The sequence below is a fragment of the Pteropus alecto genome, unplaced genomic scaffold, assembly GCF_000325575.1.
Source record: "Pteropus alecto unplaced genomic scaffold, ASM32557v1 scaffold25, whole genome shotgun sequence".
Lineage (NCBI taxonomy): Eukaryota > Metazoa > Chordata > Mammalia > Chiroptera > Pteropodidae > Pteropus > Pteropus alecto.
In genome coordinates this window covers 23210227-23234432 of record NW_006441955.1, presented here as the reverse complement: position 1 = coordinate 23234432, position 24206 = coordinate 23210227, and the positions used below count along the sequence as shown (strand labels likewise).

The following is a 24206-nucleotide window of genomic DNA, read 5'->3' as shown; positions in this document are numbered from 1 at the left end:
ATTGAGGCACATCACAGCTTTAGATAAACTGATCTGTTTTTCTGTTAGGGTTGAAATAAATACTATACTGCAATTCACACATTTTAAAATAGTTTTAGATGTGCTTCCCTCTGTGTGAAGGTACCACTATTGGCAGGAAGGAAATGGAAGGGACTTGAGATACGAAGTGGATCCTACCTCTAAGGAGCTTTCAGTTATACAGAGGAAGTCAGCTCTGCACACAAATAATGGAAATAAATGGTTATAGGTGCTCTGATAGAAATAGGTAGAGGCTACACTAGGGACACAGGCACACCGAGAAGGAGGAGGCAACCAGAAAAGGCCTGGAAGGTGAGTAGTTCACCAGGTAAATGAAGGAAGGGGCCAGTATTTGAAAATTCAGAAAGGTATAACATATGTTGTTATTTTGGAGTTCAAAGTGATGCACCATGGCCAAAGCATTGGGCAGCACGGGGAGTGGTTGTAATGAGAGATGAGCGGAGAAACAGACAGATGTCAGAGTTTGTACACCAAATAGTCTTCGGGCTGTACATGGATCAATTCATAACATAGGTTCTAACCTTGTAACAACCTTACCACTACCTCAAAAAATGCCTTCAGCTCTGAAATACTTAGCACAGCCTACACTTGGTGAAAACCTGACTCATCATGGCCTTGTCTCTTCCCAAGGAAGTGGTATTAACTGTATTCTGTAGAAGGCAACTTAGAGCTCAACGAAGTTAAATACTTTATCTCAATCTGAACACGATGGGGACCAATATAGGAAAATTAATCTCACAATGTGCCGAGTCTCAACTTTTCCAAATGTTTTTGTGTCTCTTTCGTGAATTAGAAAGTGAGAAAAAGGAAATGACCGGATAAAGAAAGTGTACCACATCTCATGGCTTCAGTGAAGGGGAATTGATGGGATACAGGCTCCAACTATTGGCAGATTGGTGATGAAACCCCCAGAAGGGCATTTTAGCAGGTTCAGCTCCCAAAAGATGTCTGAACCAAATGCCTTGTTTTTCCCATGGGGATCCCCTCTGTCATTAAACCGGTATGCCCCATTAAAAACAGGGTGGTGGAAGACACCCTGCACACACTAATACACTGCCACAGAATTAACTCTGGGTAAGGAAAATTTTGAGTACAAGGAAATTTATAACACTAAGGACTTTAACAAATCTGAGATTAACGAGATGCCGTGAACTAAAATCTTTGTGTTCTAATTGCTCTTCCATGAAACTTCAGGAAAGCACACTTGGGGGAGAAAACTCATGAGATATTGTAGGCAGCTTTCTTCATAAAAAGAGAGGAATAATTGGAAGACACAATACACTGACAGCTAGGGCGATTATTGGCTAGTAATTCTTAAGTAACCATTCTTTTTGGTAAATATATGTCTACATTTATATTTATTCCCCATAAAAGGAGTCCTGATACTTTTTCAAACAAAGGCCCATCTGAGACAGATACTCATCAGAGCAAACTCTGCCCTAATCAGTTGGAAGCAGTGGAGAAAATACCGTGATGGGACATTTTCATTTCCAGCTAGGGCTGCTATTAGAATGGGAGCCTGCAACCAATTAGTGAAACAAGAGATTGGCAATTTATTCAGTCTTTAGGTAGATAAGTTGCAGAATACTTAGGAAATGGTGGTCTGGACAAGAAGTAATGCATTCGCATTTAAGCAGGGAAGGCAGAGCAAAGGTTCTATTCAATCATTACTTAGAGAGCTGGAGGATTTAGGAAGCATTTGGATGGTTGCATATCTTTTGAGTGACTGCAAATAGAAAAGAATCTGGATATAGGCCTCTGGGCATTTGTTTGCCTGATTAATTTCTATTAAAGATAGAAATAAGCTTCTCATCAGCCATAGAAAACATCCACTCCTTTCTCAGTGCAGTATGCCATTGTTCATTAACAAGCAATCTTTCTTTATTACATCAAACTGTGCCGTTGTTCATCTTCCACCATTGGTTGGGTGAAACCACTGTAACTCTGAGTGACTAAACATTCAACGACCATTTTAACAGGCTCTTATTCAAAAGGAGTGGCCAACAGTCTCACATCATTATAATAGTTATGTTGATATAGTCTGTTGGTACTCAGTATCCATTTTAATCTTCTGTGCTCTTTCTTCCCGCATCCTATGTAGCAAGGGCTGAAAAACTAACTACATTTCCCATACTTCCTTGCCACTAGGGTCCCAGGCACCTTTTAGATTCTACCAATGGAATGCACGCCTTAAATATTTAAAGTGCAGAAGGAGATGAAGCTCACCCTTCCTGCAGCAATGTGGCTGAAGGGTGGTCTCTGGAAATTATGAGTTTTTGCAGCATTTTCACTCAATTAGACACCAGATGTGTGATCTGAAGAGACTGTGACATTCCAGTTGTTTCCTGAGGTTATCTGACCCTAAATAAGTTACTTAACTTCTCCATCTAGTGGATTATTCATTTGTAAATAACAAGATAATAATGGTACCTACTGCACAGAGTTGCTTTGAAGACTGAGTATATGGAAAAAAGGTATTAGGTATTAATGCTGCTGCTTCTGCTTCTCCTACATATAAGCAACAGAGAAGAACGCCTGCCAAAGTCCTCAAAGTCCTCAATAAAGGTTAGCTAAGATGATGATGATGATAATTTGAGACCAACAGGATATACCTGGCAAAGGAAGAGATGTGATGACAGAAGACAGAGGGCGGCTGTGTGGCATATAATTACTTATCCTCTCTGTGCTTCATTTGTTTAATGTTCTGAATGTAAAATAGAAGATACAACCAAGTTCAGAAAATTATTTATTAAATGGATTGATATGTCCATAAACTTTATAAAGTATAAAAAATTACACAAGTGTCGAGCATTATTAGTTACCATAAAAAAGTTCTGAGAGGGTTCATAAGAAGGAGCTGAGACTTCTAAGGAGAATGAGGCAAGCCAGGATGAAGGAAATGGCCTTTGGACTGGGCTTTGTGTAATAGGTAGATTTTCTACATGTAGAGATAGCAAAGAGAAAAGCTTGTTAGTTTGAAGTAAGGCATAAAGATGAAAAATTAAAGGTCCAATATAGGACATCTTCTTCTAACATCTTTTCCTAGCAGTTAAATCACATAAGTTTTAAGACATGGTTAAAAGAGGAATCCCAAGTGGAAGTTCCTAATTGGCTTTCTGTATACTTAACATCACTTACAGAGAAAACTAGTTATAGGGGCAGGATGCATGGAAGAGAGAAAGCTCGTGGGCATGATTATGTAGCCTACAGTTTTTAAGATGCATTCCTCTATTTTGAAAGAAAAAAAAAGAAAGAAAGAAAGAAAGAAAGAAAGAAAGAAAGAAAGAAAGAAAGAAAGAAAGAAAGAAAGAAAGAAAGAAAGAAAGAAAAAAAGAAAGCTTCCGACTAGTAGGAAAATGTCAAGGTGGCTCAGATGGTGAATATTATTTTGTTGCCATGATTCCTGTGCTTTTTTTTAGCGTAAGAATTTTTAATACAGGCATACCACTCACCCAGGGCTAAATGACCTCATATTAGGTGACTCCATTCCCAAACTCTAAGTGAGGATAATAACAACAGGCTGAGGATGATGGGTTATTCCATGAAAAGGAGAATTATAATGATCATGCAGGTTTCGAGAAGCAAATAAGGAAACCACAGACCCATGTACTAAATAAATAAATAGATATAGATAGATGATAGATGATAGACAGACAGACAGACAGACATATTCTGAAGATGATGAGGGCAATCGAAGTCAGATCAAATTCATGTGGCTCCCACAGATACCAAAAACAAATCTGTTTCTTTGAAGTAGTTGCTCGAGAAAGAAACACAAAGGCTATTTGGCACCTGGCTCAGAACCTAGAACTGTGCCTCATATTTATCCTCAGTGGATTTTTGTCAAACAATGTTAATTTTAACCTAATTTAAAATCAAGAGAATTATCTTACCCTATTCCACTAGTTCTTTAATTTGGGAAAGTCAACATTTCTACTCTGAAAAGCTGTCCTGAACACACCTACCTGAGAGCTCTATTATTTCAAGAATACAGGGTTAAAAGGCTCAGTGCAGCCAATGATGAAACAGGTATCAACCATACTGCTTTCAATACAAAGCTTAAGTAACTCATAAAACAGTACTGCATGCTTTGAAAAATGTAAAGAGAGAAATATGAGGTCAATTCATCAGCAAGAGAGCAAAAATGGTAGTAAAATGGTTGTTATGCCTATCAGTACAACAGAGTAAAAAGTCAAGAGGAGAGCTTCACTCCTGTGCTCAGCCTAGATGTGGGCTGCAAAAAGATAATCGACTTACAGCAGCTCATACCAGTAAGTAAAATCTCAGCTCTTATACTCGTCATCCAACTCAACAAATGCAATCCAGATTAAATCGCATACAAGGGATACAGGCAGTTGAGTCCTGAGCAAAGGAAGCAGGGCCAGTATAGTGAATAACATGTCAGCACATTAGATGCTCTTTTTCTGCATTTGATCATATGACTAAAACCTGGGGCTCTAAATTCCAGGTTTCAAGACTCAGCCCTGCCGCTTTGAACAAGTGTAATGTGGAGTGAGTTGTATAACCTGTCCTAGTCTCAATTTCCTCATCTACAATATGGGGGGATAATGTTATATAACCCATAGAGTATTTGTGAGAAATTTTCAAATTCAATGATTAAATGCCTTACACATGGTTTTGGTTAATTTTATGTGTCAACTTGCCTGGGCCATAACACCCACGTATTTTGTCAAACATTATTCTGAACGTGTCTGTGAAGTTGTTTTCTAGGTGCAATAAACACTTAATTTTAGACTTTTTGAGTAAAGCAGATAATTCTCCATAATGTGGATGGGTGTTATCTAATCATTTAAAGGCCTAATAGAACAAAGACTAACCTTCCCAAGCAAAATGGAATTTTGTCAGCAGACTGCCTTTGGATTCAAATGGCAACTCCTCCTTGAGCCTAAGCACTCTGGACTACTCTACTATATTTGGACACATAAGGCCTCCACAATCATATGAGCCAATTCCTTGAAAGAAATCTCTCTCTTTCTCTGTGTGTGTGTGTGTGTAATTTATGCTTTTTGTCTCTGTGTGTATATATACACACACAGTGTATGAAATATACAGTGTATACACACACACACACACACACACACACACACACACACACACACACACATTTCGTTTGTTTTTCTGAAGAACCTTAATACATACGCCATGGGAAATAATTAACTAGCAATAAAGGTAGTTCAAAACAAGAAAGTACCATATTGATAAGTTTCAAGAGAAAAATCATTGTTATTTCAAAAAATGCCTAAAAGACATTGCATCAAATTCAACACATACAAACACAATTTTTTTAAAAAAAAATTTTTAAAGCAATTAAATCTTCTCTAATATAGTAAAGAAAACCAAGTCAGGTCAACTTTATACTGAGCAATCAAACATTAGAAGCACTCTTAAAAAATCTCCTTAGAAGCTCTTGTTCACAATTGTTTGATGAGTTAGAGCCAATGCAGTAAATATTAAAAAAAAAAGTGAAAAAGATCATGTAAAAATATTAAGATTGCACAATGAAACAATCCAAAGATAACTTCTAAAATTTACCAAAAACTCATAAAAGAGTTCAGCATAGCAAATAAATGCAAATCCAATATGTAAAATAAATAGTATTGTTAAATACCAAAAATAAACAGCTATAAATATGATTTTTAAAAGCTTGCACTAAATATAAGAAAAATAAAACAGCCGAGCAAACATTTATTGAGCTGCTATTAGGTGCTACAAGTACTTTGCTTAAAATGTATATACATGTACTTTTTCAGCAAATTACTTGAAAATTACTTGATAATATAGTCTTAATAGAAAGAGCAATTGTTATAAAAGTGTCTGTTTTCATCAAGTTAACATATAATAAAATTCCAATAAATATTTCACTAGTGTGGGTAAGTAAATTTATTTTTGGCAAATATTCACTCGCTCCACACTCACTTCCATAGGAGGAATATACCTTCAACTCCAATAATGTTGAATTTGACCATGTAACTTGCCTCGGCCTCATGGTGGATGAAGTATATTTTCCTGCCCCTTCGTTACGTGCTTGGCTCTGTGACTTGCTTTTGGTCAATGGGCTGTTAGCAGATGTGAAAAAAGCAGAAGCTTGCAGTGTGCTTTCAAAGTCGGGCTTAATCATTCATGAGTTTTGCTTTCACTGTGAAAAGAAGATGCTTCAGGTGGCCCGGTGGCCATTAGTGAAGAAAGACACATGAAGCAGACCTGGACCCAACTTTCAGCTATGGAGCCAAACCCAGTTGAGTCCACTGGATGGGCCTTTTACTAGGTGACCCATAGAAAGGTGAGCAAGAATAAGTAATTATCATTGAAGCCACTGAGTTTGGGGTGATTTGTTACACAGCACTATTGTGTAAATACTTATCAGATACAAACAAGACTTTTCATTTCGTTCAACAAAGTGATATAGTGTGAATTTATTAAATATTGTGGGGAAAAGGTGAGCAAAGAGGAAGCAAGTATAATCCCACCAGGAAACAATAATTTAAAAGATGGTATTTCCAAAAATGAACTAAAGTAATGAGCACAAAAATAGAGCTAATTAACACCATACACATACACAAAATAGGTTTCCCAAAACAAAGAGAAAGATTAAAGAATAAACAGTATAATGATAAGTGATGAGCAAGATAAAAATATACACAAACTTTTATATATACCAATTACACCTTCATAAATCTGTTTGCATATAGAGAAAGACTAAATAGGAAACATGTATAACAGTATATTTAAATGAAACTACTTCAGTCTCAAGGATTTTCAAGAAACAATAAAGGCCATAAAAATACAACATAGGTGCGCAGTACTTCTACATATTAAAACTGGGGCAAAATTACCAATACAGGACATTTTGAAATTATCAAAGTGCTTCAGTTAGCAGTTATCCATCTCTGGCATACATAAGAAATGTGGAAAAGGAATGAGTGTGTATGTGTATGTGTCTATATAAGAGGCATTTTTTGAAGAAGAAAGAAGTCCCCTTCCTAATCCCCAAGTTTTACAAGTCCTTTCATGCAGAGATGTGATTACACGATATAAGTGGTAGCTATTACTACAAGAGGCAGTATATGTGGTGGTTAAGAGCAGGGACTATGGAGATAGGTACAAATCTCAGAAACTCCACTTAAAGACAATATAACCTTGGACAAGTGACTTAATTTTTCTGTGTCTCTGTTTCCTCATCTGCAAAATACCTACAAAATATCTACCTGTTATGAGGTTTAAATAAATTAGAACATGTAAAGCATTTAGAACAGTGTCTGGAACACAGTAAGCACTAGATATGTTCGCTTATCATCATCGTCATCATTACTATTATTACTGTTGTTATGTTATCGTTACCATCTTCTGGGGACACGTTGAAAACATCGTTCTGTGAGCTTTGGATAAGATATCTGAAAGATACTTAAGTCTCCTTGATCCAATAAATATTATTGAACCTTATTAGAAAGGGTCATTGGCAAAATACAATAGTGTATGGAACCACCAAAATGTTATTAACGTTGTACCTTTCCTTCCTAGGAATTCTACAAATAAGTTACATTGCCATAAAGTGGGTTGCATTACAATGTTAGAAACTGCTGTAGTGCATGAGTACAGCTAAGAGAATTTAAAAGCTCACACGGACTTCTGCATGTGTTCTTGGGGGACTCTTTGAGAATCTTTGAAGGACTTGTATTTCTTAAGCTTTTTGAGGACAAGGCAATAATTATTTCTAGAATACTCACTCCTCCCCCCCAAAAAAGTATCTATTGTATTCAGTATAGAATAATAATGATGTATTCACAAAGCATTTATCTTATACATCCCTTCCCTATGGAGCTGGACTAGTATGTATTTCAAATTATTTGAACCACCTCCTTCTGCGGTCTTCCTCATTTCAGTTAATGGCAGTTTCAACCTTCCAGATACACAGGTTGAAACCTAAAGCCATTTTTAAAATTAAACTTTTTATTTTAGAACAGTTTTAGATTTACAAAAACACTAAGAAGACAAAAGAGTTCCCGTATACCCTATATCCAGTTTCCTTTATTATCAGAATCTTATATAAGTATGATACATTTTTTATAATTAATGAACCATTATTGGTAATTATTAACTAAAGGCCACACTTTATTAAGATTTCCTTAGTTTTGACCTAATGTCATTTTTCTGTTCCAAAATCCCATCCAGTATATCATATTACAGTTAATAGTCATGTTTCCTTAGGATTCCATTGTCTGTGTGGTTTCTCAGAATTTCCTTGTTTCTGATGACCTTAACAGGTTTGAGGAGTACTGGGCAGGTGTTTTGTAGCATGCTCCTCAATTTGGAATTGTCTGGTGCTTTTCTCATGATTAGAACAGGGTTTGAGGGAAGAAGAGCACAGAGGCAAAGTGCCATTTTCACCACATCATATAAAGGATATATACTGTTTTATCACTATTGATGTTGACATCATATGAAGGATATATACTATGTATCACTACTGATGTTGACCTTGATCATCTGGCTGAGGTATTATTTTTCAGGTTTCTCTTTTGTTAAATTACTATGTTTTTCCCTTTCCATATTGTATTCTTTGGAAGGAAGTCACTATATAAGCAACCCACATTTAAGAAGCAGGAGAGTACTCACTTTTAAAGGTACTCCAGACAATATATTTATCTTGACATTCTAAATTCATTTTTTTTTTTCGATGATGATGATGATGATGGAAACAGCTCTGGAGTGTCTCACAGATAGATGGTGCTTAAAAAATAAAGTACTTAGTTCTAGTAATAAATGCAATACATACTCATTGTAGAAAAACTGAAAAACATGTTTAAGAAAAATGTCATCTAAAATTTACCACCCAGACAGACCACTGCAGTTAACATCTTGTGTTATCTCCAAACCATCTTTCTATGTCTACATTTAAAGAGTTAAAATATATTAAAAAAACCCAAAAAACAAAACAAACAAAAAATAAATAAATAAAGAGTTGAAATAATCTTTACGTAAACTCTATCTCGCTTATGACCATTTAACATTATGAAAAACTGGTCTACAGCCATGCTACTCTGAACAAGCCCAATCCCATCTGATCTCGGAAGGTAAGCAGTGTCGACCCTGGTTAATACTGGGATGGGAGACCACCTAGGAAGACCAGGTGCCGTAGGCGTAAAAAATAAAAAATAAGGGATTATAAACTGACAAGGTCCTTGCAGTCTGTGAAAGGCAACCAAGGGTTGCCTAGCCTAAAAAAAAATAAAAAAGAAAAATTGTTCTGTACTTTTAGACAAAAGTGCTTTCTTCCTTACAGTTCCAGAGCCCAGTGTGTAGTGGTTTCAATAAGTGTGGTCTGATGAACTTTCTAACTAGAACCAACAAACTTTCCATGAAACCACTTAATGGAACTTGCTGACCATGGCCATTTTAGTCTCTTTTTTTGCCCTCACAGGACAATAAAGTCACTGGCATAGTTATCAATCTGGGGCCTTAAAAAACTAGTTAAATTAGTAAAATAGTATGTAGTCTGTAAGGGCTAAAAGGGGTAATGGCATGTGAAGTGCTTAAGCACACAGGTTCACAGTCCCTCATCCCAAATCCTTTCAACCAGTTACATTTTGGAATTTGGAATTTGGCTAATAGAGCAAATGTGCAGTATATTATGAATCACCGCAATTGGGTATAGGGAAACACACTGTAATCAAACAGTAATAATTTTTATAGCAAAGCATATGAATAATCACAATAAATATGGTTTATAATTTTTCATGTGCATTTTAAGAATCTCTTGTGTTTGAGTTGTGGGAACAACATCCAGAGGAGTTAAAGTGCTTCTAACCCCAGTTTATCACTAGCTGGGAACCAATTTTTTGGTTGATTTCTCAGCTTGCAGGGTTTCTAGAAAATCAAGTAATAAAATTCAAACTGACCCCTAGGGTACAGGTCTAGCATTTTTAATTTCCAGGGACAATTTTTTGTTAGTCAAAGACCAAATATATAAATAAGCTTCCTTCTCTGTTTTCTGTGCCAGTTTTCATGGGTGCTTTCCTAGCCTACGTTCTTACTAGGGTAGAACTTGTAAAGTCCCAGCTTTAGGTTTTTGGGGGACAGCGTGAGGGTACCTCACTCTCCACCTTTGCTGGACCCAATCCTTGCCTTTTGTCCTATAGGGTTGATATTACCCACATCCTCAGTTATTGATACTGATAAACATCCAGGAAACCCCACCGTCAGCTTTCATGTTTACTTCTCTTTCCATCCTTCCTCAGTTTCTGGTGCCTTCTTTCTGGCAAGGCCAGCTAGACATTAAATAATATATCCTATTTTATCCAGGGTTTCTAGAAAATCAAGTTATAGCAGAAGAATTGTCAGGTTATCTTAAACCACTATATTGCCAGACCAAAACTCTCACTTTCATTTTTCCTTTAAGTCAATAATATATTTATAAAATACTTAAAACATTTCTATAAGCCAGATTACTCAATTAACCAGGTATACCATTTCCCAAGCCTTATGGGATAACATTTGCTATAGTAGCTATATAGTTAATTTTGAAGTAAAATTATTTAATGAATATTTTTCTTTTATAAGGAAGCCTTTGAAAGCCTACTCTGGAAAATGAGAAATCACAATCAGAAGCCATCTACTTAGTGACAAATTAACTTCCAAACATTGAACACAATTATTTAATTGAAATGACTTGAATGTTCTCTGTTCTTCACAGCAATAGAATTAATCTTTCATGCTGAAATGTCAGTGCCCTCTGGGTGGTGTTGTTCCAAGGTACGTGTCACCGAGTCTATCTCTTCCTTCATGAACCCCAATTTTTTCTTTAAAGTGGAGTTCATTGTTGATCCTTAGAACATTGTCTGAAGCAGAGAGAGCACTTATTAAATATTTGGTGAGTGATGAATATTAGTTATTAGTTAATACTAACTGCCACTTGATGAATGGTTTTGTGTTTGTCACTTTGTCAGGCTATTTAGCTGGGACTTGAGAAAAGTTGAACAAAACTTCTTGCCATTGGGGGTCCTCTAGTTCTATTATCTTTTCAATTCTCAAATCAGGGTGCTCTTTGGCGGGTGCTCTGTTCTATTTTGCTTGTCACTAATGAGGTAATTATTTGATATTTGAATTCTAATAGGCCCCTTTCAAGTATGTTAACACGACAGTTGGCAAATAGGCATTTTTCTACCTAAGGTTATGTAATGAATAAAATCCTCTTATGTCTTCCTAGGGAACCAATACATCATTGAAAACTATGATAATGGATCTTTTATCAATAACAGATGTAATTTGTAAAGTGAAAATCGATCTATTTTGACTGATGATGTCTCATAGCAATAGGGAAGATTTCTTCTGAATAATTATAATAAAAAGTATGTGATTTATCAGTTGAGTAAGATTAGAAACTGAGCAAGTTATCAGTCTTGTCCAGCCATTTTCTGGCTTCATGACCTTGAAAATTGTGACCTTTACTTTCCTCCTTCAAAAGACAAGCTAATTTCCTAAATATATGTCCCTAAGCAGGAAGATAAACAGCAGGCATCTCTATGGACACCTCAGCCGACTAAGGGACTGATGGATGTGTCTTCTCATGCTCAGCCTCCCAGCAGTTTTGACGTATGGATTTGGAAAGATAGCTTCTCTCATCCTCCACCTTGTTTAAAGCTGAGTTTCAGAATGTTTGGCTGTTGCTGTTGTTGTAAAATAACTATAAAGTATAATATATATATCGGCTAGAACATTTTTGGTTGCAAGTGACTAAAATAGTTGAAACCAGCAAACATGAAAGAGAAGGATTTATTGGCTTATATACTCAAACCACATGGGGACAGTAGACTGGCTTCAATAATGGCTGGTCTCAGCAATAGAGAATTGTTGAGGCTCACACCTTAGTTCTACAACTGGTTTCCGCTTCTCTCAGTGTCTTGGCCTCATTCTCTCCAGGAAGCACAGCCACTGACACCCAGAGACTCATATCTCAACACTCTATCATCAAACAAAAAAGGGCCTTTCCCACAGCATTACCCTGAAGAACAATAAAATTTGGGAAGGGTTAAAAATGGCTCATCTTGGGCCCTATGTCTACCTTTTGACCAATCACTTGATTGGCAAATCACTAGCCTGAATTTTCTTCCCATCCTTGTGGCCAGAAGGGGAAGAGACTGTTTCTTCAATAAAGGGGCAGTGGAGAATAGACAAGCACAAGAGGCGCTATATATATCTAGCGGGTTAATTATACCCATTAACCATTTTACTATGTATTAGAGTATATATGTATATAATTTATATATGTTTGTATTTAAGAAAGTATAAATTGTTCTGTGAGCATATGTGTATGTATATATTGTATGCATGTACATATATATGGATGTATGTGTTTTCTGTATATTTGTATATAATGTTCCATGTATAGGGATGTGTATACACATTATATGTATTACTGATTTGCAAGTATGAGTGTGGTTTCTCCCTTTCCAGGGATCCCTTCGCATTCCAAGTTCATAATTACCTAATGAATGCATTTTCTATCCTCTATACCAGAGTAAGTTGCATTCCAGCCAGACTGGCCTATTTGCTGTGCCCACATGTGTCTGATTTCCTTCTCTGGAAAGAAAGAGGATCATGCAGGCCTGCAGCAGTGCCTCGGGGGCCCTTTGGGCATGGGGTGCCATGTCCATCTCAGGGATACAAAGTGGGAAGCATTGTAACTGGCTGCCTATGTGGTTTGGGGGGCAGCAGGACCAAGGTAAGGGCACTGCAAGACTGGATAACCAGCCAAACAAAATGAGGAGCCCAGAACTAAGGGTAGTGGAACCAGAGAGAGGTAAGAAATGGAACAACAGAGTGTGAGGTAGTGGTGATTACCAGCACAGACAGAAGTTTATCGTGACTATGGCATAGTGCTCTTGGCCTACTGGGAGTGGAAGGAGCTGAAAAAAAATGGACAGTGTACCCTCTGAACTTTTACTTTTGCTCTTTTCTCTGAAGGATAGCAGAATGTGCCACCCCAAGATGTGCCTCTTTGGCATGGAGATTCTTTTAAGCTGACTATTTTAAGAAGCTGCTGACACAGGAGAGCTTTAAAAACAGAGTAGAAATTGCCCTTTCTAGGGGAAATTTACATTAGAAAGGGGGCCTATACCAGCAAGAGAGCTATTACTAGAGATAACTGTTTTTTTTTTTTTTTCAATTACAGTTGACATTCACTGTTATATTAGTTTCAGTTGTACAGCATAGTGGTTAAACATCTATATTACTGACAAAGTGACCCCTCAATAAGTTTTTTTAATAGCCAATTTCTACTTCTTAATCCCTCATCTTTTTCACCCAGCCTCCCAACCCTCTTCCATCTGGCAACCATCAGTTTGTTTTCTCTCTATGAGTCTGTTTCTGTCTTATTTGTTCATTTATTTTGTTTTCTGACTTATTTCACTTAGCATTTCACTCTAGGTTCATCCATTTTGTCACAAGGAAACCATCAACAAAAGGAAAAGACGATCTACCAAATGGGAGAAGATATTCGCTAATGATACATCTTATAAGGGGTTAACATTGAAAATAGATTAAGAACTCACTCAACTCAACACCAACAAAACAAATAATGCAATTTAAAAATGGGCAGAGGACATGAATAGACATTTCTCCAAACAAGACATACAGATGGCCAATAGACATATGAAAAGATGCTCAACGTCACTAATCATCAAAAATTCAAACCACAATAAGATATCACCTCACACTTATTAGAATGGATATCATCAAAAAATCTACAAACAACAAGTGTTGGTGAGGATGTGGAAGAAAGGGAACTCTCGTGAACTGTTGGTGGGATTGCAAATTGATGCAGCCATAATGGAAAACAGTATTGAGGTTCCTCAAAAAATTAAAAATAGAACTACCATGACCCAGCAATGCCACTTCTGAGTATTTATCTGAAGATCCAAAATACGAATTCAAAAAGATAAATGCATTCCTTTGTTCACTGCAGCATTATGTACAATAGCTAAGATATGGAAGCAACCTCAGTCTCCATCAATAGATGATTGGATAAAGAAGAAATGGTACATATATACAATGGAATATTACTCAGCCATAAAAAAAGAATGAAATCTTGCCATTTGTGACAACAGAGATAACTCTCACCTAAGAAATCTCTCTGCATGGCAGGGCAAACATTTGTTTACCAAACATCTGCTCTTCTTATTATCCTATGAATTGCTTTCCTCTCTCTGAAGCCCCAGACTCCAATCCCTTTCCTCATGTCAGGATAGCATATAAGCTTCTATTGCCTGACCGCTTTTTGAGTCTCATATCTTTGTAGGCCTGCTGTATGAAATTGAGTTTATTTTTCTCCTCGTAACCTGTCTTATGTCGATTTAATTATTAGATCGGCCAAAGAACCTAGAAAGGAAGAAGGGAAAATTATACCTCATCGACATCCTCAACTCTATTTTTTCTTCTCTCTCTATCCCACCTAATCCTTCTCCTACACACACGTCTCATCTCCCTCACAAAAGCTGTCTGGAATTGTTTTACCGTACAATGATATCTGTCCTTCTCTTTTGGTACTAGAGCATAGATTGCCTTGAGATATGGCCATTCTTTGGGAGTTGATATTTTATAAGCAGAGTGAGAAACATAATCACTTCTCCACTTAGCAAATACATGCCATCATGCTTGGGAAAAAGATAAATTATGTTTAAAATGATTAATCCGATATGTACATGTCAAATAAGTAATCGTTATTATATATTAATTTAGTTGTTTCTTTTTCTATAATAATTTAACAGTTGAAATTTCTTTTTCTTTATGACTATACAAATGTGAATATTCAGATTTTAATTAACAATTAAATTGATTAGTTTTAAAGTTTTGGAACATATATTTGCATATAATTGTTCTCAATGTACTTACATAAAATCCAAAGCCTATATTCCCAAATATAGAAAACCTATTCATATCAGCTTTAGTTACATGTGGACATTTATTTGAATGTGTAGAATGTGTGCTTTTATTACCAAGAAAGGCAGCTCTGTTCCTTAATTGTTGCTATAACTACAACTTGGAAAATTCTATTGCAACATCAATATGTTATGCACATCTTTAATTAGGATGGTGCGGCCTGTCTGTCACAGCAACTGATCCTAAGTATTCTTATTTAGTCTACTTGAGGCTTTAAAATGTTCTCATTATTTAAAGAGGCATGTTTGGCCTCATTAAATTGTTAAGCCAATCAATATGCACCCCTACAACCTGATTGCTGTGTTCTGGAAATCTTGTGCTTCTTCACTTGGCACATCTTTAGGCACCATCTGAAAGATCACTTTTCTCCAAATACCAGAAAACCTCTGCAGCTCTAGCACATTAAGGTTCTTTTATCAGCTCTAAAAGAGACATCTTCCGCCCCTACTGATCACCAAGAAGATCTGGATGTGGCATTCTATTGATTGTCAGAGCTTGATTCTCTTATCTAATGGTTAATGCAAATAAGTTGCAGGTTATTTGCTCTGAGCAATGTCTTCGTACTAGGTCACACAACAACAACAACAACAACAACAACGACAAAAAACCATGGTGACTGATTGCATGATCTGGAAACTACAGACAGAACCTAGCCTGAAATTCACTTTCTTCTCTTTCTTCAAAATTTGCCATGATCACAATGAGGAGAAACAATGATTCCCTTGAACGAAGGCTTAAGGTACCTTCATCGTTTACACCTTTCCTATTACACTATTAATTGATTTAAAACGGATCACTAAAATGTGTGTTAAGGAGAAAGTAGAGTTCACAGGATATTGCCAAGCATGGATATGTTGATATGCTGTTTTTTAAAAAACATGTATGGATTATGCTTTTTACCCAGATCAGTTGATAATACAGTAACTGCCTTAAAGCCATAAGTGGGAATGCCCAAATTCAGTCCTATTTAAATGGAGAGTTGCATTATTAACACAGTAGTGACTTGGCAAGGCAAAGTCTGAGCAGCTAGTGGGTCAAAAAATTAAAGGAGGTGGGGAGGAAGGGAAGTATAGACCCTGTTGTAAAATCTAAATCACCTTTGGTCTAAGCTTTGGTTTGGTGCTGCCTCATGGTTGTTGTCAGCTCAAACATCCTTGAGGCATTATGGGTTCTGTGGCCAGATCAGACTTTAGGGTTTGAGCAGTCACATAGTTGGCACTTATGTTGATTCCCCACTTCTCAAGATTTCCTCTCCCTCATATATAAGAACTTTATCCACACTGGTTAAGAATAAGAGACAGGGCAAAGGATGGGAGCCAATCACCAACTGCATTATATTTGTCATTATAGAGTGGGAGGGGTGTTTTAATTCTTCAATTTATCTCCTCTGGAAAAGTCCTTATAGTTTTCACAACATATTTCTTTTTATGGGTTTGAATGAGAAAAAAAAAAATACTCCAACACTCTGAAATATAAGCGAGTCTACATGTTTCTTCTTTCCATGTTCCTTATACTTTTACTTCTTGTACTTCTCTTGGGAACAGATTTTTGAAAAACTAGGTGAACTGATAAAATAAAAATGAGCTTAAACTGGGTATAATTTACTATATGTGAGTCCTTCAGGGCAGACTGTCACAGATTCATGAGATTGCCTATATTTCCACTAGTGTCAAGCCAAAGGGACGAGAACTCATCACATTTTTAAAGATAACCAGAGAATCAGATTTTGTTCCCAAGCAACTCAGCTCTCCACTGTGTCTACTAAATTTTCAATCTAATTTGGCCACCTTCACTCCCACCTTGTTTTAGACAGTAGCGGAGAGACAGACATTCTCGTAAACGTTTCCACTCATAAAATCTATGTCTAGTGGCAGCAGTGTCTGGTCTAGCTGAAGCATCAGCCAGTAAAACCACCATCGTGTTTGCAGATATCCTAGGTCTGGAAATCATTGTTGGCATGTCCACGTATTTAAAAAAATTCTGGTAAGTCTGGTGGTTTCTCGAAAGCACAAGTTTTCTTCTGAGAAACTTCTGAGAAAACCTCAAGGACCAGCATCTTAAAATAAATAGATCACTTCTCAGCTGAGCCATGGCTTTTGACCTTTCTTCAGATTAGAATATGGTGAATAAGGAGACAAGAGAGTGTGGCTGCCTTTGAAGCAAGGCTTGAAGGTTGCTATTAAAGCTATTTACCCCCGTACATCAAATCTACCACTTTAAGACTTTTTTCTCCTGAGTCTTATTTGACGCAACTCTCTCTGGAAAGGACTGCACCTGAAGCCAGTATTTGGTGAAGACCAATGCACAGAGGATTTCGGAGTAAGAGCAGAGTGCAGACATGATGGTTTCAAGGGACTATGGGGGAAAAAGATGAAATCAGTGAGTAGGGAGGTAGAGGCCCCAAATTTTGCTTTCCTGTCAATTTAGCCCAGCACTGTTTGAATGTGAAGGAAAATCTGTCATTCTTTTTGGGTGTTATGTTGGTTTTCAACTCACAGGAAAAATTTCAGCTTATCATCTGCACTTATGTTACAATATGGAGCTTCTCTCTATATCGTTCATAGACTAGAAGAATAAGTTACCTGTATATCTGCTAGTCTTTGCATAAAATTGCCTATTTCTAGTTCATTTTAGATAGCTTAATGCCTCATTGCTTCATTTTAGTTATTTCTTGCTGTTAAATTAGATGAAATGCTTTATGTGATTTTTGGTCAATAAATCTCTTGCTGGGCTCAGAATATATTTTTAATTTTTATTATAAAGTAGACATGCATAAAAGTGCACACATGAATGTATACTTAAAAAAATATTTAGAATGTAACTTCCAATTGGATCAAGAGATAAGATATTGCTGATATCCCAGAAACCCACACTAATCACAAACCACTCATTTTTCTCAGAGGTAACTTCTCTTCTCACTTATATGATTATAATTTCCTCAGTTTTTTTTTTCCTTTTTAGTTTTACCTCCTATATATGTCCCTAGTCAACATCATTTAGTTTACCTCTTCCTGTGATCTATAAATAAATGCACGTCATGTATTCTTTCATTCTTACATCTTTTGCTCAAAATTATGTTTGTGTAAGATTCATCCATGTTGTCACATATAGCTGAAATGTCTTCATTTTCATTGTTATATAGTATTTCAGTGTATGTTGAACAATTTTAATCCATTCTCCTACTGACAGACGTTTAGGTTGCTTCCAGGCTCTAGCGGTTGTGAACAATGCTGCCATACATGCTATCCATGTCTCCCGCTGCACGTGCTCATGAATGTCTCTAACCAAATATATGGATGACCAGAAATGCTAGAGCATGGGGTATGTAGATCTTTAACTTTACTCAATAACAGGAAGCTGTTTTTTCCAAAGTGATTGTTGCAATTTATACTCCCTCTACCAGTATATGAGTTCTTGTTGTTCCACATCCTCACCAATACTTGGTATTGTCAAATTCTTAATTTTTGCCAATCTGGTATTTAGTGTGTAATGATACCTCCTTGTGCTTTTTTCCCCCTCTTTTCATTGTGGTTTTAAGTTACAAAACCCTGATTTCTAATGAGATTGGGAAGTCCTTCACAAGTTTACTGCCCTGAGCCTCGATTCTTTAAAATTTAAATATAAAGTCTGGCATTCTGGACTTTGGTATTTTGCTGTTATTCATATGGAGCAATTCAAGTCATAACTGATCAATATAGGGAAAATAAAACAAACTCATTCACTGAGCATCAGTTTGAAACTAAGCATCTCATACACTTTTCCCTATTTAATTCTTGTAATAACTTTGCTGGTTGATGTCGTCATCCCTATTTTTATGTGTGAGAACTGGCACTCAAATCATGTCTGTGTGCCTCCAAAGCCTAAAACCACTTTACTATGATCATGTTTCCTCCCAAGAAATAACTTCTACAGGACCAAAATAATGCCCAATATCCTGTGGTGAAGTCATTGTCTAAAAAACTATACCAAAAGACTATCAAAGATAGCCTGGTTAATATGTCTAATTCAAAAACTACCTCCCTAGGTCAGTTTTTCCTTTAACATTCCAAAATCCAATCCATTAACATTTAAACAAATGAAAGGGTTCTTGATTTTTGGTGGGATTTTCCTCATGAGAGTAATTTGTAAAAAATTTTAGTCACATGTTTCATTTTCCACCTGTGACAGGCACTTGTGAAATGATTAACATGATCCAGTAGGGTTACAGAATATTAAGTGACAGCCAGAAATAAAAGTAATGAAACATGAGAGTGAGACAAACTATTCTCTGAGATAATTTTTATAAGGTAATCAATTTATTACGACACAGCAAATTCAAACAATAAACACTTTCTAAAAAAATAATTTAAAACCAATGAAAGGATAAACATCAAGCAAGACCCTAACAATTTATGTTATTAATAGTGCCTCTTTTTTTTTTTTTTTAATATAAACGTCTAATAAAAACCCTGTAAATCCTGCAGATACAGAAGCCATTTTCAAGGAATCAAATTAACCAGAAGCAATGACTCAGGTATGATATTGGCTACGAAAGGTGATGGACCAAACCAGCTTTCAATATCCTTCTCTGGATGCTAAGAATAACTCTCGGAACAGGAGAAGCATTCTGTGCATAACTCTCCTCTCTGTTATCTTTACAAAATGACCTTTCAATGGGATCTGATCCAAAACTCTTCTCAGTGAGGTAGACAAACTGGACACTTATAACTTTGTCACCAACAACTTCAAACAGGATTAGACTCTGCATCTAACCCCGCGTTCATCCCACTTCATAGAAACAAATAGTGAAAATGATTTTACTAACGACTTTTATACACTTCACACATTTTGTGAAGTTCGTTATTTTTTCCTTCACTCCATGATACAAATCCTGGCTTGCAAGAGTGCTAGCATAATATGCACTTTCTAGTTGCCAATGTACCTCCAAGATTTAGAGGTTCAGTGATTATAGGATTTAAATAATTTTAACCCCTTTAAATTTGGAAACTCTTTAAATCTCATTATCTCTGCAGCCGTTGACAATTTTAGAATCAGCTTGCCCTTTTCTAGCTCTAGGTCTAAGGATTATAGCATTTTAAAGAGTATAAATGCTTTTCTACAATTCTACAAAGAGTTGTCCCTAACCAGCTGACCTACAAGAAATAATGCCAGCAAGTTCTCTAGCTGGTAACTGCTGATCAGAGTTAATAAATAAAAAGATATGTATGTTAAGCCACAAACTATCAGGAAAACAGGTAATTGCTTCCTTAACTCCACATGAAGCTAGTGAATCAGAAGACTTGATGTAGGAAGGGTAGCAGACTTTAGACTTTTGTCACTAACTGTCTAAGAATGAGAAAGGAGAAAATGTTGGGGACCCAAAGAAGCTCGCCACAGCAGATAGAGTTAGTTGAATGATTGGGAGTCATCTTGCTCTTAAAAAATGCTGTTACCATGGATACCCTTGAATCCTTGGTAACCCTCTGAGGTCTTACCTCTTGCGTCCTCACATTTATGTATCCATAGTGAGTTCGAAGGGGCCGTCTGTGTGTATAGGAGAATGGTATCCATTTTGTACCAGGTTGTCCAAAGCAGTTTAGTAGCAATGGGAAATTCACTTCGTTTACAAGGCGTACAACCAGCAGGAAGAGGAACGCTGCTATGAAGCTCACTGCAATCACAGACTTTCTCTACAAAACATCAAAAAAAAGAAGAAAAATGAATGAATGAATGAATGAATGACTTTCAACCAAAAGCAGTCACAAAAGGAGGTTTCTTTATTCCTCTCCCTTTTTCTTTCAAAAGTAACAAAGGACTCTGTCATTTAGCATATTTTTACTTGAAGACAGAAAATAATTATTTAGCGACCAGGTTGCCTTAGTGTACTGAGCCTCTGAGAGTAAGCGGAGTAGCTTTCTTGGATTATCTTTCTATTCTATTCCTACTCCTCCTTTCCTTACCTCCCAATCTTCTTTGACAACTGCTATGCAGTTTTTAAAACTAAAACGGGCATTCTCAACTTTAGGAAGTCCCTCCTAACTGTTCAATTCCTTCCCCACCATCATCTCTTCAATCTTGGCCTATCTACCCTACTAGAGGTAAAAAGTCTCGCCACTTCAACACCTTGAAGGCATTATCATTGTTGTAAATAAATTTTCATTCTGTAATAATTATTTATTGACTTTTCCTTCATGTAACTGTGAGTTTCTAGAGAATCGGGGTGTACTATGTCATACTGATCTCCGTATCCCAGGTCCTTGACACAGTATCTTACATAGCATAGTGAATAAATGAATGGATGGACAGATTTTTTGTATTCTTGTAGACAAAATATCATCAAGCATTATTCTGTGTCTTTATCTAGCACCCTCCACGTGTACAAGATTTTGCCTGTGCTATTGGATCCAAAAAGCTAACAATAAGAGTAGGAAAAAAATCCATGCCAAGCAGCTTAAGAACATCCCCCTAAATATGTTGCTGTGGAACAAGAGCAGGAGCAACTGCATCCTACTGGGGTGAGGGAAAGGAGAGATGTGTTTGAGACTGAGTTTGATAAAATGCATGAGTTTTAATCAGTAGAGAAGTGTAAGTGGAGCTTTCTAGGCAGAGGGACTGAGCAAAGAGGCAAGAAAACACGGGGTTATTCACAGTCACATAGCACTTTCTCTTACTGGGGTACAGAGAAAACAAAAAAGCTGGAAACACAAATGATACCTTTATGGGGACTGTTTGGATACCAAGCTAAGAAGTCTACTGAGTTTGCTAGGTGGTGGAAATTCAAAGGAGGCTTTCGTTTGTTTTTTTATGTTTTTTCATGTTTTTTCGTGTTTGTTTTAAAGGTGACTATTATAATCAAACATCGGTGTTTAAGATGCCTTGGAATAGGGAGGAACTAAAGGTAGACATCAACTAGTTAGGAACTTATTCCAATTGGATAGGATAGAGGTAATGAGGGATGGAAACTAGAGCAGTGGCAGAGGGAATAAAGAAGTGAAAAAAGACATGAAAAACTCAATTTAGATGGGAGGGAGAAATCTTGGCTACTAATTGGATAGAAGTGGCAGACGGAAAAGTCAGAGGCCTGGTATTTTGAGTCTCAGTAACCGCAGAAATACTGGTCTTATCGGGAGAAAACAGAGTGGTCAGAGCAAGAACTGACTTAAGGGAATAAGAAGATAAAGCCCTTGGCTTTCTAAGTCCTAGTTTTCAGGGACTGGTGGGTCATCTGGATGGAGCTGTCAAGGAGTCAGGTGGAAAGTCAAATCTAGAGCTGAAGGCAGACATCAGAAACAACTCTGCCTGAAAGTCCAGTGTGAAGGCACAATAAAATGTTCCTCCATGAAGCTGGACTTGACCTCTGATTCTCCTTCAACCTTAAGGGAAGCCAAATAAATTTCTGGGAATGACGGAATGTTTGTTGTTGTTGTTGCTGTTGCTGTTGCTGTTGTGTTTTCAATTTACCACTTCATAGTGTAATCAGCTTTTTTTTTTGCTCTTCAGGGAATGTCCCCAAAATAGAAGAGAAACCCAAAGCCAGCCCCTGTAGCCTCCCTGAGCCCATAGTCACACTCTCTGTAAGGGCAATAGAATAAACCCCCAGAAATCAGAGACACCCAAAAGAAGTCTTTGCTCTTAGCCCCTATAATTTGTAAAAGCCCCATCCCTCTCTCTAACCAGACGAATTTTTCAATTACCTGAAAGTCCTTTGAGTTCTGCCTCCTCAAAACCCCTTATCTCATCACTAACCACCACAGCCTTACCTCATTTAACCTTCTAATCATGAAAAACCATTTTTAATTTGCTCCTCTGTGGAATCATTATGTCCAAAACATTGCAATGTGTCAAGGTAACAGCTTAAACGAGGTGATGGATCTTACAAGTTTAAAGGAACACAGACCAGAACAGATGGCTAAATAAAAGCAAAGGGGCCAGTGACCCATTAAGTAAACAGGTAAGAACCTTTTTATCACCATCGGGTAGCTTGTTGCAAAACAGCAGTTTGCACGGAAGGAGACCCAGATGGGATTTGTGCCTTTGTCCAGTCCAGAGCCCAGCATGGCTCTCTGTTTCTCTTGGTCGCTACACCGCACTGCATGGCTGGGGATTTGGGGACCAAAGTATAGATGGCCTTTCTGAATTATCTGATAGCGCATAACAACACATACATAATGCATAAATGAGACGAAAATAAATCAATAATTTTGAGAGATACTTCAAAATTGAATGAAATCACAGTTGCAAAAGCCTGCTCCCTAATAATCTGTGTCTGCATCCCATGTCCGACCAAAAGGAACCAAGTAATGAGTACAGAGAGGATGAAGTGAGCAAATGGAGAGAGAAAGCCCGACACTGACTCCTCTGTGATTGATCTGGAATAATATTTTGCAGTGGGCTTAGGTGCTCTTTTCATAACTCAGGCTTCTAGTCCAATTTCTGTTGTGTTACCTGGACCTGATTCTTTGCCCTTCTTCATGCTTCCATATTCTTGTTCAACATGAAATCATTCTCATAGTGCTGATATAAAACTACTCTGAAGTTTCACTAGAAAAGGTATAACTTCAAGCGCATTCTGTGCTCTACAAGGCAAGGACAACAGGACTCGATGTGAAAGTGCATTTTTCTAGCAGTCATTTCTGCCAGATCATGAGCTTCAGCAATTACAAAAAAAAACCATGGATGAGGCTTTTCAGAGTCTACACATACCAGAATGCAGAGAGAGTCTGTTGGGGAGCAGGGATGTGGGAGTTAGGGAAGTAAAAAAACACTGATATGCATGACATATGAATGTATTCACTCTTTCAAGTCACAATTGCTCATTAAATCTATACTCTGTATAGACTTGGTGAAGTGTTGAAAAATAGAAATAAAACCAAAAAAGCAGACCATGCTTCCAAAGAGTCACAACTTAGTGCAGATAGAAAGTAAACAGAAAAGTGTAATACTACACATCAAATAAGGTAATGGAGGTATGCTCAGGGTGCTATGACAGCCCAGAGGAAATGGAGGGGAGAGTTGTATGATGGACAATTCAAGGAGTGCTTGCCCGAGGAGGTGGTATTCAAATGGAGTCCTGAAGAATGCGGAGGAGTTAGATAAGTGAAGATGAGAAGGGCATTCCAGGCAGAAGGAACAGCATAGACTAAGGCACAAAAGTTCAGAAGGCCTTAATTTGGTCAGAAACTTGCAAGTCACTTGGCAAAAGAGTACTGTAGATTGCATGTAGTGGGAGATGA

At 37.1% G+C, this 24206-nt stretch overlaps 1 protein-coding gene and 1 pseudogene across 4 annotated transcripts in view; one reads left to right on the top strand and one right to left on the bottom strand.

Moving 5' to 3' along the window:
• ST6GALNAC3 (ST6 N-acetylgalactosaminide alpha-2,6-sialyltransferase 3) overlaps positions 1-24206 on the bottom strand; it is a 486754-nt gene that overhangs the window by 256060 nt on the left and 206488 nt on the right. For all 4 annotated transcript variants that reach the window (XM_006919335.3, XM_025052098.1, XM_025052097.1 and 1 more), the window contains exon 2: positions 20469-20663. In XM_006919335.3, coding sequence (XP_006919397.1) covers positions 20469-20663 — 195 coding nt within the window. The remainder of the gene's footprint in view (positions 1-20468; positions 20664-24206) is intronic.
• Positions 9081-9199, top strand: LOC112485990 (annotated as a pseudogene).